Here is a 20760-nt window from a genome sequence, read left to right as displayed (position 1 = left end):
CCACTAACCTCACACTTCACAGCAGCGCCTGCCCCTCACAGCTCTATCCCCAACCTGGCTCTCATTCTGGGATAGCAATTTCCAAACCTCAAACTAGGGTCACAGTGGAGGAAAGGTTTGGGAAGCACTGATCTACAGGATGCACTGCAACAACTCATCAAGGCAGCAGGTGCTGGTGCATTGAAAGAACATCAACTCCAAGTCACACACCATTCCAACTTGGACATATATCAATGTATGTTCTTCATTGCTGGGTCAAAATTTACAAACTCCCTACCAAACAGCACTGTGGGAGAACTTTGTGCCTTGTCAATGTTCTAAAAGCTTTGGGAGTCAGGAAGTGAGCCATTTGCTACAAAATTTCCACCTCAGTACTGTTACAGTTACCCCCTCATTCATGTGGCTGGTCCAGTTGAGTTTCTAGTCAATCAATGGTGACCCTGAGAATTTTGATGGTAATGCCACAGAAGATCAAGACAAGATGATTGATTTCTCTTGTTTTAGGTGATCATTGTCTGTGTTATGAAGTTGAGACTTTATAAGGCAACTATTTTAAACTGCCTCCTTTAATTTAATGTAAAACAGAATTTCCTGAAATGGAGGATGGTGAAAGCATACTGAATTCTGTCCAGAGACGTGCCCATTGATTTGGTTGTCATTGGGGGAAAAAAAACCCACATCAAAACTCATAGAAACGCAAGCCAGTTTTCTCACCTTGACACAAAAGAGGAGCAGATAGTCTTTCTAGAAAGAAATTCTCAGACTCATACAGACAGAGGAATCTGGAGAGGAAGTCCAAAAACAACTGGTGTTGTGCTATGCAGAGGGAAGCAGGTAATAATGAATGCTGGTGAGAACAAATTCCCTGTTTGAAGAGATGAGACTTGTAGCGACTTAAAGACCAAGAAGTCACCAGAGGGTGCCTTGCTACTGGAAGTCAGTTTGTTTATACTCATGAGATTGAATGAAGGGACTTTCAAAGGATACTGGAAAACTCACCCTGGTGTGGCAGGAAGCAGATAACCTTTGAATAGCCAGGAGGAGTTTACTCCTTTGCTGGAAGTGCAGCGTAGCATAGAAACATGGGGCGGGATTCTCTCCTACCCAGCGGGGCGGGGGGTTCTGGCGTAATGGAGTGGCGGGAACCACTCCGGCGTCGGGCCGCCCCAAAGGTGCGGAATTCTCCGGACATTTAGGGGCCAAGCCCTCACCTTGAGGGGCTAGGCCCGCGCCGGAGTGGTTTCCGCTCCGCCGACTAGCGGGAAAGGCCTTTGGCACCACACCAGCCAGCGCCGAAAGGTCTTCGCCGGGCGACGCATGCGCGGGGGCTTCAGCGGCCGCTCACGGCATCCCTGCACATGCACAGGGGAGGGGGTCTCTTCCATCTCTGCCACAGTGAAGACCATGGCGAAGGCGGAAGAAAAAGAGTGCCCCCACGGCACAGGCCCGCCCGCGGATCGGTGGGCCCCGATCGCAGGCCAGGCCACTATGGGGGCATCTCCCCCCCCCCAGGACCCCGGAACCTGCCCGCGCCGCCTTGTCCCGCCGTTCAAAAGGATGTTTAATCCACGCCGGCGGGCGAGGGTTGACAGCGGCGGGACATCGGCCCAGCGCGGGCCGGAGAATCGCCGGGGGTGTACCCGCCGACCGGCGCGATTCCCGCCGACCGGCGCGGCGCGATTCCCGCCCCCGCCGAATCACTGGTGGCGGAGAATTCGGGACACAGCGGGGCGGGATTCACGGCAACCCCCGGCGATTCTCCGACCCGGTGTGGTGTCGAGGAATTGCGCCCATGGTGTGCGGTTGTCGGTTGTGTTAATTAGTTAATGAGGAAAGTGGTGCGGGATTGTTGGAATGTGTTAATTAGGCAATGAGGAAAGTAGTGGGGGGGGGGGGATTTTGCTCGTTTGTTTTAGTAAAAATCTGAATTATTGGGCAATTCTTTCCTGTCGGTTGCTAACAAATTCATACCTGCTTTGTAAGGTTATGGGTCTTTGCAAGGATTGCAACATTTGCCACTTGTATGGTATAAAGGTTACCTAATAATAATCCTTTTTATTGTCACAAGTAGGCTTACATTAACACTGCAATGAAGGTACTGTGAAAAGCCCCTAGTCACCACATTCCGGTGCCTGTTCGGGTACGCTGAGGGAGAATTCAGAATTATCAGCTGGTATGGGAATTGAACCCACGGTGCTGGCCGTGTTCTGCATTACAAGCCAACTGTCTAGCCCACTGAGCTAAACCAGCCCCCACTTAATTCCCTAAATCTGAATGTTGTCCAGGTCTTGCTGCATGCAGACTGAGTCACCTTCTCTTTTAACAAGCTGGTGATTCAAGATTAATTACTTTCATAAATCCTTAGCAGTTTTTATTTATAAATATAGAATACACAATTCATTTTTTCCAATTAAGGGGCAATTTAGTGTGGTCAATTCACCTACCCTGCACATCTTTGTGTGGGTGAGACCCACGCAGACACAGGGAGAATGTGCAAACTCCACACGGACAGTGACCTGAGGCAGGGATCGAACCCGGGTCCTTGGCTCTGAGGCAGCAGTGCTACCCACTGCACCACCGTGCTGCCCACCTATATACCTATTCCTACTTCATGATTTGTTGCTATTTACTTTGAAACAGCCATAAAGCACATCAGTGACAGAAAAACATGACAGGAAATTAATGTTCGCAAGATCATAAAATAACTTCAGGTGGAAAGTCATACTAGAACAACCCTGCAGAATCCCCTACAGTATTCATTTGGTTCCAAAGTTGTCAAGTTTCACCTCCAATACACTGTCCAACTCCATTCTCTGCATTAATCCGGCTCTTAATCAAAAACTTTCCAGGAGTCGTAAATTTGCAAGTTACTCATTTGAATCTTGTTCTTGAAAATTAAATTAATTTTCAGGGTTACTTTAATGTATCTTTCACAATTTTATATACTTCTATGAAGTCTCTTGAGCCCCCTTTCAAGACTCAAAAGTGTACATTTTACCAGTCCTGAACTTTGAATACTTTTTTTTCCACTGCCTCCAATGATTGAATACATCCCTCGTTTTTTAGAAATGGAGATACTGTTCACGATGTGGTCTGACAGTTTGATCACAATTTGTCCTAACTCACTAGTTCCCACTTCCTGTCAGAGTTCAGTAGTTTCCTCTGAATCAGGCGGCTTATGCTTTCCTTCATCTCCATTAGCAGTGTACCTTCAGCTACCTATGTCCCATACTCTGGAATTCCTACCACTTTTCCAATTCCCTCTCCTCATTTAAGACCCTCCTAAAAATCTACTTCCTTTATTAAGCTTTGGGGTGGGATTCGCCATTGGCTGACGCCGGAATCGGGAAATGCAATTGGGCAGAAAATAGGTTCCGACACCAAAATAGTGACAGGTGACTATTTGACACCAATTCGCAATTCTCCGTCACCTCAACAGCGGCGTCAATGCGACCCAGAACGCATTTACAGTAAACACAGTTTGCATGTTATTAGCTGTCCCGACCCGGTATTCTCTGGGGCCTCTGCGATTCTCCCCCACAATGGGCCGAGTTCCCTATGGCTTGGTTCACTTGTAATTTTAAAAATCGTGAAACTGGCGTCATCGCTGATGAGGAAGTGAGGAGGTAGGACACAGAGAGACACGACCATGGGCTGCCGGGCCAGGCACATGCTGGGGGGGGGGGGGGGGCTGCCAGGGGAACAGGCCATGTGGCCGAGGTGACCCCAACTGGGGCAGTGTCCAAGCACACACCACCATTACAGCGGCCTTCAATGCAGCCATCTTACTGCGCACCCCACTAACCACCCACCTTGACCCCTGGTTCTGCAGAGTGGCACCGGCCATAAGGGTGCCCCTACCCCTCCAACCCCGGACACCACCCACCGCCATACCCCCCACCTCCCAATCGGCTGCCACCTGCTGGCGGGGCATTAGGTGCCCACCCGGGGCAATGGCCACTTTCGCCCAAAGGGGGCGCCAGGCAGGAGTCAATGTCAAGGGAAGTGCCAGCCGACACTACCCCTGGCATCAGGGACGGGCTCCAGGGCCAGAGGTCCTCACGGTGCAGGCCACCGACAGTGCCAGGTGTGCAGGGATGAGGACATGCGGGGCCGAAGCCAGCAGTGTCCACCGGGGCCACCAAGTAACCCGGTGGACTTGGTTGATCACGGGGGTATGCACCATGCTAACATGTTGGCCTTTCACCTCCTGCAGACAATGGATATTGGAATTCAACCAGCAATGGTGGCCTTCCTGTTAGTCGCCACAGCCCTGGGGGATGACCTGCGGATGTAGAAGCTGGTGCTGTTCGAGGAGGAGGAAGGTGCAGCAGCGAGGCATGCAGCAGCAATGCATGCCGCAGAGGACAGGAGGCAGCCATCCAGGATAGAGAGCCCAACTAGCCGAAGAGGAGGAGGTGCCAAAGAGACACCGCATGAGGCCTTGTGTGTCCCGTTAGCGCCCGTCATAGAATCATAGAATTTACAGTGCAGAAAGAGGCCATTCAGCCCATCAAGTGTGCAATGGCCCTTGTCAAGAGCACCCTACTTAAGCTCCACACCTCCACCCTATCCCCTTTAACCCCGTGACCCAGTCTAACCTTTGTGGACACTAAGGGCAATTTATCATGGCCAAATCACCTAACCTGCACATCTTTGGATTGTGGGAGGAAACCGGAGCACCCGGAGGAAACCCACGCACACACGGGGAGAGTGTGCAGACTCCACACAGACAGTGACCCAAGCTGGGAATCGAACCTGGGACCCTGGAACTGTGAAGCAACTGTGCTAACTACTATGCTACCGTGCTGCCCGTCATTCGAGGACCTGCCGAACCAGGCATGCCGTCGAAGACTCTGGCTGAGCAGGAAGACAATGTGACATATCTGCCAGATCATGGCACACCTGGCACCTTGGAGGTATGGGGAAGGACACCCACCTCGGTGGCCGTCAAGGTGACGGCCGTCCTGAACCTTTACGCGATGGGGTCCTACCATGCGCCAAGTGGGGACCTGTCCGGGATTTCACAGACCTCGGTGCATAGGTGCATCCGTGCTGTCATGGAGGCCCTGTATGTCCAGGTGGCTCAATACTGTAGCCATCTGGGATGGCCACGTCCCGATTACAAAATGGACACATGCAAAGAATGCAGGGAAAATTGGACAATACTGAGAAACAAGCAGGTGCACGGTCCGTCTGTTGATTAGAGCCTTGGCTCTCAGACAGGACAGAAACTGCTAAGCCATCTACATACTAATGAGCCATCTCCGGGGACAAAAGGGAAACATTTAGATAAACAACGTTAAAGCAGACACCCCGGCGCTAGAGGAGACTCAAACAAAGCAAACCAACGGCCACCTAGGACACGCCCAGCAACCAGGGAACCCACCCTTCTATTGGAGGAAGATCGATAAGAATGATTGGGAAAGGCCCAATTAATTGAGGCCAAGTTCAAGGCCCGCCCAAAAGCACGCGAAGCCCTTTTAGGTATAAAAGGTATTCCCCAAGAGAGAATCTTTCTTCTTTTGCCTTGGCTCTCAGCAAAGAGAGACCAGCCTAGCAGCTACGCCAGACCAAGTAAGTTCCAAGTCAACGCACGCTACGAGATAGACGCTCCTAGTTGCTATCCTGTAAACAGCTCAACCCAGCAGCCTCAGAACCGAGCAACGGCCATTGTTCCTCTGACTGAGTGGGCACCCGAAGCTAAGTATAGGCTTTTAGTAATAGTGATAGTTTAGGTTGTAGAGTTTTATGCATAAGTAGATTTGACTGTGTGTAAATAAATGAGCATTGCTTTTGAACTTACTAACTGGTGTATCGAGTCTTTGTTCAGTATTCGGTTCTGAACCTTATGGCGGTGTCGAAAGATACCTGGCGACTCTTGAGCAAACGTAATTAAACAGAGCCAAATTAAGAGACAACACCAAAGTTAGCAACAATACATCCACCTCAATGTGGACCGAGCCCACCAGGATACCCAGTTAGCGGGGGTCGCCATCATCAATGGGATGCCCCGGGTCCAGGGGACGATTGACAGAATGCATGGCTGCTCTACACAAACCGAAAGGGTTCCACTCGATGAACGGGCAGCTGATATGTGACCATCAGATGCTCATCATACAGGTCTATGCCCGATACCCAGACCACATCCCCCCCACCCCACCGCCCCGACCCCATCCCGCAGCCAGCCCATCCCTCACACCCATCTGACAAAGCACCGAGGCAAACTGTAACAGTGTGACCAGGTGACTGCATATGAACAGATTTGTGCCCTAGCCCCTATAACTAAACTGTGCCCTGCGCCCGTGCCAACATAACTAGTGTTTAACTTTGTGGCCTTACGGGCTGTAATGCTAAGTATAAATGGATCCCCAGATGGTACAGCAGGAGTTGGCGCGGCCTGCTGTGATTCCCATCCTGTGACCTGGTGGCCGTCCTCTGGGGTGATCGGGCCTGGGTGGACCTGGTTGCCGCTAGGGTGTCCCAAGTGGCATGGTGCCACCCTGTTCTGCCCACAGCCCACCAGATGCACAAGGGGCAAAAGGTTGGGGGGGGGGGGAAGAGAGAGAGAGAGAGAGAGAGAGAGAGAGAGTCAAAGGTGCTGCGGTGTTCCGGCACCTCCCCTGCGGGATTCACCGCATCCACATCCAGGGCCCTCTGCTCTGCCATGATGAGGGGCCTCAAGTCCGGTGATCCCCCTCCAGTCTTCTCCGCTCCCGGCTGTAATGGGCGGCCTACTCCTGGGGGGCACAAATGGAAAACAAACAGTGTTAAGACAGTCTGATGCAAGCAGGCCCGGGGATGGGCAGCTGGTGGCCTCAGTGGCCAGGGCACCCAGCCTTGGCGGCCGGTATTGGGCCCGGCATTTGGTGCAGGGTGGGAGTTCGGCTGCCCTCTGAGTGGGGGGAGGTTGGATTACGGGTGTGTCAAACGGGGGTTGGTACCAGGGGCACAGTGTTGCTTACTCACCCTGGCCGCCCTGAGGAGGCCGTGCAGTTTCTTCCGGCACTGCTGGCCAGTCCAGGCGGTGTTACCCGCGGCGCTGACCGCCTCTGCCACCTGCGCCCAGGCACAGTAGATGACGGCAGCTGGCAGCCTCCTTCCTGGGCCGGGGTACAGGGCCATCCACCTCTCCTCCACTGCGTCCAGGAGGGTCTCCAGCTCGGCGTCGGTGAATCTTGGAGTCGCTCTCCTTGCTGCCATTTTGTTGGCTGGTACGGTGTGTGTGGGGAGTGAAGTATGTCAATGTGGCTGCAGCTCGTCAGCCTACTGAGTGTCAACCTCACATCCTGCGAATCCCGCACCGTTTCTCTTTGGAATCAATTGTGTTCCACGTGGCGCCGGTGCTAGCCCTTTAACTGTAGCTGAATCGGTACAGGTGCGACACCAGTTTTGCTGTCGTGGAACTCCACAAATTATGCACCGGCGTCAACACTTAGTCTCAGAAATGGAGAATCCAGCCCTTGATGTTTTGAAATCTCCATCTTTCAATCAGAATTTATTTGATTATTCCACCATGAAGTTATTTGTAGGGTTTATTTGTGTTAAAGGTACTGCATGATTGAAAATTGTTGTTGGCTCAGTAAACAAAGACACAAAAAATCTGCTATTATCTAATTATAAAAATGGCAATATTTTAAATTAATTTAGTGTGCATCAGAAATTTGTCAATAGTATGAACTTCAAATTCTTACTATAAATATGTCATTATTCTAGAGTTTCAAACTATAAAGACTGATCGATAATTCCACACACAGCGTATAATAGACTATAATTTTCTGAATGTCACTTAATTAAAACATTTAATGTAAAATACTTGTCGGATTTCATTACTTTTAAAGCATGTAGTATTTTTTCCCGATAGCTCAGGATATGTCAAGTTTTATATAGCGTGCAAACATGACATTTTGGGCAGGATTCGCTGTTTGGGAGGCTATGTTCTCTCGCCGGAGATGAATCGCCACTGATTGCATTCACACGGAGTACAAATCCAGAAATGATTCACAAATCCATGCCATGCAAATTCATGCATGGCGGGGATTGCAAGGGATTCCCTCGCCAATCCCACTATTGGGTCGCCATTTTGAGTGGGTGGCCCGACACAGGTCCAGCAGCTGGAGCCCCCACCACTGTAGTGTAATTCCACCCCAACCCCCAACACGGGATTTTCTGGGTGATTCCCCCCCCCTTCCAATAAGTGGGTGACCCAACCCCGCCCCACCCTCCAACAGAGACCCTCCTAATTATAGAGACCTCTGCCTGGAATCTCCTTATAAGAGAGACTCCTGCCTAGAATCCATCCATAAGTTAGACCCCTGCCTGGAAGCTAGAGACCAGTCCAGACAGAGACAATGAAAAATAATCACTACTTTCTGGTCTTTTTCTCTGCAGAAAGCACTTAACTGTATTGAGGTGGTTCAAAAGCTGTCAATCAAAGCTAGATGTTTATAAACATTGTGGTTATTTTCACTGCTGACTACTTGAGATCCACTCAAGCGCAAAGAGAGATGAATTTAACAACCAGATAGCTGGATGTATTACACAGGTGAGTTTTAAAGCAGCGATTCTTTTTTTCACTATCTGTCTGGACTGTTCTGTGGCTTCCAAGCAGGGGTATCCCTTATAAGCGGCTTCCAGGCAAGTGTCTCTCTAATGGGGGGGGGGGGGCGGGGGGGGCTTGCTCTGTAATTCGGGAGTCTCTGGTGGGGTTGAGGTGGATTGGAGTTGCATTGTGGTGGCGGGGGGGGGGGGGGGGGGTTGTCTCTCCAAAAAGCTTTGGGAGCAACTCCCTTAAAGAGTTACCCCCTTAATCCACCACATCAGGGCCACACTTGTAAATATCTGCACTAATTCTCACCCACATGAATCCTGGGCCAAAAGACCGGAGAATCGCGCAGGTATGGAGAATAGGTGCCCGGCCCATTAATAGAATGTTGCATCCTCCCATTGGCATGGGGTGCAAACCTCTATGCCACCACCAGCTAGAGCATCGGAATGAGATCAGCGTCCGTTTTTTGGCCACGCTGGATTCGTCGTTGCAGCGAGAACTCTGCTATTTGGAATTTTAATACTTGCTATATTGTTTTGTGACAGGATAAGACTGAATTGATAATAAAAATGCATGCTATTTCTCTCCTGCCTAATGGAACATTGAAAATAACACACAGTATTTCTTACCTAGGCTGGCAGACATCACTATTATTTTGTCCCTGTATTTAGCTTTCTGGCACACAGGATTTCCACTCAGACCTAGATACCAGAGTTTTTGCCACTGGCTCAACACATATTCCAGTTCCTGGATTTGTGAATAAAGGAAGATCTCAATATCTGAAAGTTCTACATTCATTTTTGTTCAGTTTCAATATGATGCTTGTTAACTTGCATAATTCCTCATTAAAATTAGGAACCTTTAAAAGTTAACATTTTTATATAAAATATTACACTGACAGCTACAAAACAAATAATATTATTCTATAAATTATTTGTACAATGCATATGTTGTACAGATAAATAATCGGACAGATATAATTCTTACTTACTATAGGTTAACCTAAGGAAGATGTCAGTGCAATGCAATAAACTTTCCTCAAAAAGCAAATTCTGTGTTGCAAGAAATATAAGTACAAACTTTAAGCATGATTTATTTCATTGTTATAAATAACAACTCCAAATGTTTTTCCACTTGTTTATTTTAAAGCTCGACACAATGGTTTAAAAAATGTATAAAACAGGCAAATATACTCATTCATCTTTGAGCAAAACCTGTCCAAAGAAGCTTGATTGATTTACCTGACAGTTAGCTGAGTTTCAAGTAAGACAAGTGTCTCAAGAAGAGTGTTTATCTAACAGACCATTAGTCCTAGTAGAAATATGATTACCCTTTGGGCTAGGTTTTATTGTACATTGCCTTTCTGCCTCTAATAAACTGGTTCCACTTTCCAACTATTCAATAATCAGTTCTAAAGGGACTCTCTTTGGAGGGGTTTCCTTTGCTTTGATAAATGATCATGTCATGCTCGTCACTCAGAGGTCTGCCACAAAATACTCGAGAGCAAATTATATTCAAGGCATGTGCATCAACTAGCTCAGCAAACTCTGCAGCAGACTTTTCTTCAGCTAATGATGGCTAGTTATGAACCTGTATTTGACCACTGTGCTCCGATCTTTATCTTGCCTGTCTTGCTCGACTCTGCTAACGGCATCTGCAGACACCAATTTGTCAACCCGCTGACTGTCTGTCATAATCTATTTAAGAAAATCTATAATTTTTTGCTTGTTCCTGACTAAATTGTGAGGGGGATAAATTTATCTTTCTGATACAATCTCCAGCCAAATCAATTTTGTGACAACGTTGTTTAAATTTAATATCTTGGAAAAAGTATTGAATAACAATACTTTTTTTCACAATTTTATTCTAATAATTCACAGTAACCTATCAGTTTATGTTTTTGCTTGTTATCTACCATTATCATTGAGTTCTCATCATAATACGCATTAAGAAAATTGAAGAAACATCTTGCCATTTAAAGGTAAATAGTAACACTAGAAAACCTGATATTCAAAAGAAATAACCCTACCTGTATCATAAAATGGTAACTCAAAATGCACTTTGCAATATGTCTCTTTATAACCATTGCAGTTTCTAGTGAAAGATGTGGATAAATTCAACGGCCATGTCAGTATCCGGTTTGAAGGCATTTCATATTTCATACATGTTTTTGAGATTGTGACAGTGCTTAGCTAACCTTTTCTTACATAATTTCTGCAGTTTACAAAGAATTGTTCTTTTCCAATCATAAATTTTAAATGTGCATGACAAGAGACATATATCGTGAACAAGAAAAGGCAATTCAGCCATCAGGCCCACTCCATTCTTTTCCATCAATAATGACTATACTGTGGACGTCTCTACCACATGACTAGCTGATCACCACCTTTAAGGAACACCAAGTTTCTTCTTCTTTCTCCGTTGAAAAAAATACTCAGCTTCTCAACCCCAGTCATCAGAACCCTCTCCTCTACTCTATTCCTGATTCCTCCCTTCCAAACTATTGTAATGGTGTTGGTTACAGAATGTGTTTAAAGAAGTCTTCGCAATCATCTGTATGTTAACAGCAAATTTTTATTCACTACTTGTAACCATACACATATACAGTAAAGTGTGCAAGGAGCTATCTCCGTGTCTAGATCTTAGTACGCCTCTGCTCAACGCTGCACTGACCCTAGGTCATGTGCCTTCTTATGTCACTGTTTGGGCGATACTGTAAACAATCCCACATTATGTAGTCTGTATGAGCCAGACTACATAAACCCCTTCCTTCAACCCCTTTCACCCCCTCCTTCCCTTGTTTCCGACGGTTTCTCTCTTTTTGTCATTTCCTGAAATGTGTTCTTGATCCTATCTTCCTCACAGCGCCAGAGACCTGGGCTCGATTTCAACCTCGGGTGACTGTGAGGAGTTTGCACATTTTCGCCATTCTGCATGGGTTTCCTCCGAGTGCTCCGGTGTCCTCTCACAGACCAAAAATGTGCAGGTTAGGTGGATTGCCCATTCTAAATTGCCCTAAATGTTCAAAGGTTGGCAGGATTACGGGGATGGGGTGGAGGATTGGGCCTAGAGTGCTCTTTTGGAGGGTCAATGGGTCGAATGGCCTCCTTCTGTCCTGTAGGGATTCCATGAGTATGACAGACTTGACTGCTACAAAAAATGCCTTTGACTACAAATAGAATGGTGGATAGCTTTACTCTTAGTTATTAATTAATTGCTGAACTGAATCTCAGAACCCATCACACAATTCATGATCACCTCAAATTGAAATGACTACTGTTATAACCTGCCTGCTTACCATTGGCTGGGGACTAATGACAATCCCACAATCCTGTGGGAGTATGAGCTTCCCCAATGAGGGTGGGGGTGGGGGGGGGGGCGGAGAAATCATTAGCAGTCTCCCTGTATAAATAAAGCTGGCCAGTTTGGAACTAGCAGGAAGGAGTGAGCAGCAAGTGAGGTTGCTGCTGTTATGTATATGTTATTGTAAATAAATGTTATTTCTTGTATCCTTGAAACTCGTGCTGGATTCTTCGTGGCCCTCACAAAAACAACACTTTCCCTTCGCCTGCATTGTTCTGTTTCTACCCCTGTGATGACATGCATATATTTTACACATTTTTTGTGTCATGTATATATTCATTACACAAAAGGGGCGGCACGGTGGCACAGTGGGTAGCACTGCTGCATCACAGCTCCAGGGACCCAGGTTCAATTCTGGCCTCGGGTGATTCTGTGTGGAGTTTGCACATTCTCCCCATATCTGCATGGGTTTCCTCAGAGTGTTCCGGTTTCCTCCCGCAGCCCAACGATGTGCAGGTTAGGTAGATGGGCCAAGCTAAATTTTGCATAGTGTCCAAATGATTAGGTGGCATTACGGGTGGAGGCGTGGGCTTAAGTAGGGTGCTCTTTCCAAGGATCAGTGCAGACTCGATGGACCGAATGGCCTCCTTCTGCACTGTACATTCTGTGAAATTTTGTGTAAGTAAGGAAGGCTGTGTATGTGTATGTCTCGGGTTAATTAAACAGGAGGTATTTGGCGTCAAATTGACTGCGGTATAAGGGATGAAAGCGTTTATCTCTTTGCATTTGTAATGAGGCCCTTTGGTAGGTTTTAGCTTACAGGGAAATACATTTGGGGTTAAGTGTTGAAATTTTTATGTAATTATTGTATTTCTAAAGTGTTCAAAGGAATATTTGTATCTTACAGGGGAATTGTGAGTTGTAAGGGTCCTTCCTGTTTGTTCCTATTTATTTCCTTACTTCCCCTTTCTTTTATTTCTGATGTTAAATTTTTGATCCATGAAACCTCAGCTGTGGATCCTGGGGATACACCTAGACATAACAGGGAGGTGGGGAAAAGTAAGAATCTATAGACACTTAGTGGGCACGGCTGAACCTAGGCACTAGTACGGATAGGTCACCATTGTAATATATCTCTTGTATTAAACATCACTTTGTTTCGCCTACAGATCCTCCACCCTGTCATTTCATGGCGCCATGCTCCACAAACCCCCCACGCACACTCGGTGCTTCATCCCTGTGGAGTGTGAGAATGGCAGCTCTATGTTTCTCCCACCTCCCACACTGATGATTCAGTAAAGTTGTGCTGCTGCCATAGGCCCCCACCCCCAGATTCACTCCCACAATCCCCCATCCATGGAAGGCGACACCAACCCCCAGCATCAATGCTAAAGTTTCTCATGTCTGCCGACTCTTCTCCAGTGATGAGGCACCCAAAAGCTGACAAAATGTTGAGTGCTGCCCACCTTGGATGCAAGTTGGAACAAAACACCAGAGGACTCCTGACTTCAGAGGGGGCTGCAGTGGCTGACATACATTATCCAGCATCTCTGAACCCCATGATAAGCCTGTTCATTGGCAGGACACATTCAGCTCTGTGACAGGCAGGAATCAGACATTAGCTGAGGATGAAAGGAACATTACTCTGTCCTCAATGCAAGTCATTATCATTCTCCTGCAGAGTACAGCCAAAGTCATTAAACCCTGCCCATGAAGGTAGGCACCATCATGAGAACCTACTACTGGCACCTTATTAATTTGATGTTAGACCCCAATGATAGGGTCTTCACTCCCTAGTCCTGGCCGTCCCCGAACCAAGAGGCTATGATGGCGTACCTAGCTCTTTGGCCCAGCGGGGCCCTGGCCATCGCCTGCGGTTCTTCATCCTTCTCCTCTGTGTTTTGACCCTTGCCTCCCTCCTCAACCTCATCTGAAGAAATGTGCCGCTCCACCACCTCCACCGGTCCAGCTAATCTCCCCGCTGTAGCGCCAAGTTGTGGAGAGCGAAGAAGACCGTGAATATGCCTGACACCCTATTGCAAGGCACCCCACCAACTGGTCCAGGCACCAGATCCTGGAACGATCCAATTGCCTGCTGGGACCCCAAAAGGGCATTGGTAGCCTTCCTTATGCATTTGTGTGTAGCTGACTCAGAAATGTTACACAGGTCATCTGTGCTGCCCTGAAACAAGACTTTTGCATATAGGTTCAAGCGGCAAAACCTTTAACGACCACGGGCAATGGGTGTCCTCCCATTCCATGTAGTGCCAGCTTTTGCAGGAGATGGCAAAGGTGGCCCACAATACGCAGGGACAAACATAATCTTCTCTGGGACTGAAGCTCCAACATCTGTAGGTAGGATGCCCAATGTTGGAATATCCTTTGCCGGTAGTGTCTCCTATGGGGATCCACCATCTGTGAAGGTGCTCCCAGTATAGCTCCAGGCCAAGCCTCCTCCTCTGTTGGGCTTCGGTCCTAGTCGCATACAGTGGCACATCATGTCTCTGCTGTTGCTTGATTGCAATGAGTAGAATAGCCAACCCAACTAGCTCCATGATTCTCCAGAATCATACACTGCAAAGAAGAGAATGCCAGAGTGATAAGGCAACTGGCTGCCTCTTGTGGCAGACTATTCACAGCTGATTCATGTGAAGACTGCTATTAGCATGTCAAGCATATCCCAAGAAGGCAGCATCATTCTCCCAGGTCACAAGGGCTGCAGAGTTAAACAACCTTCCATAAGCCACAACCATCCACCTTATACTAATTCCTCACACTTACACGAATTCCTGACACTCAAACCTCCTTGACAAGTGAATTTGAATACCCAGGCAGCTTTTCCCCTTTGCTCTCACACTGCTGCCTGAGTGTGAGTTCTAATCACACTGCAGTTGTCCTCCTCCCAGTAAGGGTCTTCATGCCACATGCGGCTGACATGCTAACATGTCTTACAGTCGGCCCAACTGCTGACCCTCTGTCTTTACCTCCTTTCACTTACTTTCCAGCTCCCACTAAGGGCACTCCCTCAGCAGCGATTATGTCACAAGTCCAGCAAGGAGGACATGGGAAACAATGCCTGCATGCCAGTTTCCAGACCCCCTTAAAGCTAGTGGTGCCCCGACATGAAGGGAAGACAAGGCCTATGAATGGGCTGCCCGATAGCACAGTGGTTAGCACTGTTGCTGCACAGCGCTAGGGTCCCAGGTTCGATTCCTGGCTTGGGTCACTGTGTGTGCGGAGTCTGCACTTTCTCCCTGTGTCTGTGTGGGTTTACTTCGGGTGCTCCGGTTTAGGGGCTGGTTTAGCACAGGGCTAAATCGCTGGCTTTGAAAGCAGACCAAGGCAGGCCAGCCGCACAGTTCAATTCCCGTACCAGCCTCCCCGAACAGGCGCCGGAATGTGGCGACTAGGGGCTTTTCACAGTAACTTCATTTGAAGCTTACTTGTGACAATAAGCGATTTTCATTTCATTTCATTTCATTTCCTCCCACAAGTACCGAAAGCCTTGCTGTTAGGTAATTTGGACATTCTGAATCTCCCTCTGTGTACCTAAACAGGCGCCGGAATGTGGCAACTCGGGGCTTTTCACAGTAACTTCATTGCAGTGTTGACGTAAGCCTACTTCTGGCAATAATAGAGATTATTATTATTATGGTCCCCGCCCTGTCCGTAGCGATCTTGCTGTGGGCACGGCCAAAATATCCAGCACAAAGTGTTTTGGTACTATATTACCCACAAATATTTCAAATCCACCATTGGAAGTTGTGAAATAAAAGTAAAAAATTTGGTCATTTGTTGGCTCACAGCAGAAATAAAATGACAATGAAAGCTATGGGGCTGGATTCTCGCAAAATGGGACTATGTCCCCACGCCAGCGTAAAAACGTGGCGTTTTACTCCGGAGTTTCCTCAGAAAAAAAGCTAATTCACTCACCTTCAGGGGGTTGGCAGGGACCCGGAGTGATTCACGCAGCTTTAGCTGTGGATACAAGCCCCCACACTTCCGGTTTTGAGTCCGCGCATGCGCACGGCGGCGGCCTCCAGCTGCCGCGCCGGGTGCCATGGCGGATTCGGACCCCTGAGGAAGCGTCAAAATGTATGCCCCCCCCCCCTCCCCCCGATAGGTCGCGTCCTTGCATCCGACCGGCCCGATCCTCCAGGGTGGCCGCGGACTGATTTTGGTGTGGGGCTGCGGAGAATCCAGCCCATGGTGTTATTAAAACCCATCAAGGAAGCAAACCTGCTACCCTGCCTAATCTGACTTTAATTAAAAGATTAGCTGCATACTCTTTGAAAGTGTACAAACAAGGTAATTCACAATTAGTAATAAACGTGCCCATCAACGGTACCGATGTTCTAGGAACAGATTGTTGATGACATGTTTAAACAGCACAATAGGAGCGGAATAGACTGGCAGCCAGGTGAGTTTTATTTTTCCAGACTAGTTACCCTCTGGAAAGCATTGCTGGCTGGTGTAATATCAAGGGTTAATAGCTATTGTGGGCGGCACTGTAGCACAGTGGGCGGCACAGCAGCACAGTGGTTAGCATTGTCTCTTCACAGCTCCAGGGTCCCAGGTTCGATTCCCAGCTTGGGTCACTGTCTGTGCAGACTCTGCACGTTCTCCGTGTCTGTGTGGGTTTCCTCCTGGAGCTCCGGTTTCCTCCCACAGTCCAAAGACGTGTAGGTTAGGTGGATTGGCCATGCTAAATTGCTCTTGGTGTCAAAGGGGTTGGGTGGGGTTGCTGGGTTACGGGGCAGAGTTGTGGGCTTAAGTGTGGTGCTCTTTCCAAGGGCCGGTGTGGGCTCGATGGGCCGAATGGCCTCCTTCTGCACTGTAAATTCTATGTTCTATTCAGCTAATAAATAATATACATCATCAGTAATGCCTGATCATGTAAGATCAGAGCTCAGATAGAGAGATGGTTTTGCAAGGAACCTCATCCTTATTATTCCTGTTTATAATTGTATATAGTTAATAAATAATTGAAAGTTCCTAAATGCCTTGTTTCTACCTTGGGACCATTTACAATGATACTTCACGGCGGCAGCAGTAAACCTACCAAGTAACCCAAATCCCCGATTAAACTGACAGTGGCAGGAAAGTGAATACAATGCAGCCAGAAACGAGAATCAGTGAGAAAAGCTTAGATTCAGTGAGAAAAGCATCAATGGTGTCCCAAGACAGTTTATTAAAAGTAATAAACAATCATGGAGAAAGTTCTATCTCTACCTAAATCTTTTGACCATGAAGAAGGACCCAACCAAGCAGCACACTGGCAAGAAGTATTGACTTTTTCTGCATCATTTGATAGTTGCAAGTATGGGACTCTGAAGGAGGAATTCATCCGAGACCACTTTGTTTTGGGAGTATTTAATGAAGCCTTACCTGATTTTCTGCAGTCCAGGGAGGTTCTACCATTGTCCAAGGCAGTAAATTAGCGACACAGGCTGTGCTATAGAAGCAGAACTGACTTTTAATCTGGGTGACAAGGACCCTTTGTGGAATCAGGGGCGTCATTCTCCGACCCCCCAGCGGGTCGGAGAATGGCCATTGGCCGCCGTGAATCCCGCCCCCGCCGGTTGCCGAAGTCTCCGGTACCGGAGATTGGGCGGGGGCGGGAATCGGGCCGCGCCGGTTGGCGGGCCCCCCCGCTCGATTCTCCGGCCCAGATGGGCCGAAGTTCCGCTGAGAAATTGCCTGTCCCGCCGGCGTAAATTAAAGTAGGTATTTACCGGCGGGACAAGGCGGCGTGGCCGGGCCTCCGGGGTCCTGGGGGGGGCGCGGGGCGATCTGACCCCGGGGGGTGCCCCCACGGTGGCCTGGCCCGCGATCGGGGCCCACCGATCCACGGGCGGGCCTGTGCATTAGGAGCACTCTTTCCCTTCCGCCTCCGCAACGGTCTCCACCATGGCGGAGGCGGAAGAGACTCTCCCCACTGCGCATGCGTGGGAAACTGTCAGCGGCCGCTGACGCTCCCGCGCATGCGCCGCCCCGAATGTCATTTCCGCGCCAGCTGGCGGGGTGCCAAAGGCCGTTTCCGCCAGCTGGCGGGGCGGAAATCCCTCCGGCGTCGGCCTAGCCCTCAATGTCAGGGCTCGGCCCCCAAAGATGCGGAGCATTCCGCACCTTTGGGGCGGCGCGATGCCCGTCTGATTGCCGCCGTTTTGGGCACCAGTCGGCGGACATCGCGCCGTTGGGGGAGAACTTCGCCCCAGAGCTCTGACTCAGTCCAGTTTTTGAACAATAGTGGTACCAGCGCACCCACTAAAAATCAGACCCAGAACAAAGGAGGGGCGGTTGCCACCATTATCCAGTGCTCCCGTTGTAGCATGGGAAAACCCCATTGGTGCGAAAACCGTCCTGCATTAAGTGCAGAGTGCTGTTCCTACAAGAGGCGGGGCATTTTAAAACAGTATGCAGCAGAAGAAAGCTTTCAGCTCCAGTTCAAAAAATTACAGACAACGGGGCAACATGGTGGAGCATTGGTTAGCACTGCTGCCTCACAGCGTCGAGGCCACGGGTTCGACCCCGGGTCAGTGTCCGTGTGGAATTTGCACATTTTCCCCGTGTCTGTGTCAGCCTCACCCCCACAACTCAAAAAGATGTGCATGGTAGGTGAATTAGCCATGCTAAATTGCCTCTTAAGAATTGGGTACTCTAAATTTACTTTAAAAAAGAGAAAGAAAATTTTTTTTACAGAGAGACCAGTTCAGCCAACCAGTATCCAAGAAATAAAAGATATGGACGGACATGAAGTGCCTCTCCCAGGCGAGATTGCAAAGTAAAAGTGGAACTTTTATAACACAGCTATCATGGTCAATGGCCACAAGTCGATTTTGAAATTCGACACTTGAGCAGAGGGGCTAGTTTAGCACAGGGCTAAATAGCTGGCTTTTAAAGCAGTCGGAGACAGGCCAGCAGCACGGTTCAATTCCCATATCCGCCTCCCCAAACAGGTGTCGGAATGTGGCAACTAGGGGCTTTTCACAGTAACTTCATTTGAAGCCTACTTGGACAATAAGCGATTTTCATTTCATTTCATTTCATTTTTATTTCATTTCATTTCATTTCAAATATCAAATCATTCTGAAAAAGCACAATACCAAAGTTTTTTCAGCCATCCACCATTCAAATCCATTGTCTTGGGGCATTCCATTAAGGTTTAAGGACGGATGTCGGTAGCACAGTGGTTAGCACAGTTGCTTCACAGCTCCAGAGTCCCAGGTTCGATACCCGGCTTGGGTCACTCGGAGTCTGCACATTCTCCCTGTCTCTGCGTGGGTTTCCTCCGCGTGCTCCGGTTTCCTCCCACAGTCCAAAGATGTGCAGGTTAGGTGGATTGGCTAAGCTAATATTGCCCTTAGTGTCCAAAAAAGGTGAGACGGGGATAGGGTGGGTTTAGGTAGGGTGCTCTTTCCAAGGGCCGGTGCAGACCTGATGGGCCGAATGGCCTCCTTCTGCACTAAGTTTTATGATTCTATGACTGCTACATTTTGATGTAATGGAAAAGAATATATCAATACTCCGTACAATATTCATAATCAAGATTGCTCTTTAGTAAGCAGAGAAGCTTTTAAAAAACAAATTAGTAATAATAATCTTTATTGTGACAAGTGGGCTTACATTAACACTGCAATGAAGTTACTGTGAAAAGCCCCTAGTCGCCACATTCCGGCGCCTGTTCGGGTACACAGAGGGAGAATTCAGAATCTCCAATTCACCAAACAAGCACGTCTTTCGGGACTTGTGGGAGGAAACCGGAGCACCTGGAGGAAACCCATGCAGACACTGGAAGAACGTGCAGACTCCGCCCAGACAGTGACCCAAGCTGGGAATCGAACCTGGGACCCTTTTGCTGTGAAGCAAAAGTGCTAACCACAGTACTACTGTGCTGCCCATACCCAATTTATTTGTTCCAATTAAGGGGCAATTTAGCGTGGCCAATCCACCTACCCTGCGCATCTTTTGTATTTGTGGGCGAAACCCACGCCAACACAGGTAGAATGTACAAACACCACATGGACAGTGACCCAGAGCTGGGATCGAACCTGGGACTTAGGCGCTGTGAGGCAGCAGGTCGAGCCAGAACAATCTGAGTCGGTCTTCCTGAGCACAAGGGCCTGCCTTTTAGGTTTTATTCAACAGAAGGCTTCAGCACGTTTAATCAAAAACAAGCTTTATTCTATAAATTTAGTTAACATTTTTATAAACACACACAGTAACCATTTTTATGAACTACAAATATAAATATCCCACACAGCTACAGTAATCTATGTATCACCCTTAATAAATTTCCCCCTTTAACTGTTCCAATTTAATAACAAGATCCCAGAAACCAGTACCCCCTTTTCAAAGGTGTGGCCCAGCTCACACCACTCAGGGGCCTGGTGTGGATGCTCCTGTGTCCTTTCCAAAATAGCAGGTTTGAATTCCTTCTAGAAAACAGTTATATCTTTTCAAATTATCAAGCAGTCTGGAAACAGCTTTTAAAATGCAGATAGAGAAAAACCTTCTTTCAACCTGTGCAGAACAAAACCAGTTCAAACTCAAAACAAAAGTAAATCTCAGAGCCACAGCCAGCTCCCAACTAAAAAACTAAAGTAAAAACTCCCAGGGCCACAGCCCAGCTCCACCCACACAATGACATCACTTAAGCCATGTGATAAGACAAAAACATTTCTTAAAAGGACACTCCCATGACAGTAGTATAAAAAGTTAATACTTATTATGTTTATAGCTATTAAGCACCATGGGAGATGTGAGATCATGTGACCAGAGCTCAGAACAAGATGGTTCTTTTTTAAAATATAAATTTAGAGTACCCAATTCTTTTTTTCCCAATTAAGGGACAATTTAGCATGGTCAATTCACCTACTAGGCACATTTTTGGGGTGTGGGGGTGAGAC

At 48.0% G+C, this 20760-nt stretch overlaps 1 protein-coding gene across 3 annotated transcripts in view; it reads right to left on the bottom strand.

Annotated features, from left to right (window-relative positions):
• Window positions 1–20760, bottom strand: part of ppp1r42 (protein phosphatase 1, regulatory subunit 42) — a 270849-nt gene that overhangs the window by 180010 nt on the left and 70079 nt on the right. For all 3 annotated transcript variants that reach the window (XM_072467631.1, XM_072467630.1, XM_072467632.1), the window contains one exon: window positions 9178–9295. In XM_072467631.1, coding sequence (XP_072323732.1) covers window positions 9178–9295 — 118 coding nt within the window. The remainder of the gene's footprint in view (window positions 1–9177; window positions 9296–20760) is intronic.

The sequence above is a fragment of the Scyliorhinus torazame genome, chromosome 11, assembly GCF_047496885.1.
Source record: "Scyliorhinus torazame isolate Kashiwa2021f chromosome 11, sScyTor2.1, whole genome shotgun sequence".
NCBI lineage: Eukaryota > Metazoa > Chordata > Chondrichthyes > Carcharhiniformes > Scyliorhinidae > Scyliorhinus > Scyliorhinus torazame.
This window is presented reverse-complemented; position numbering and strand designations above follow the sequence as displayed.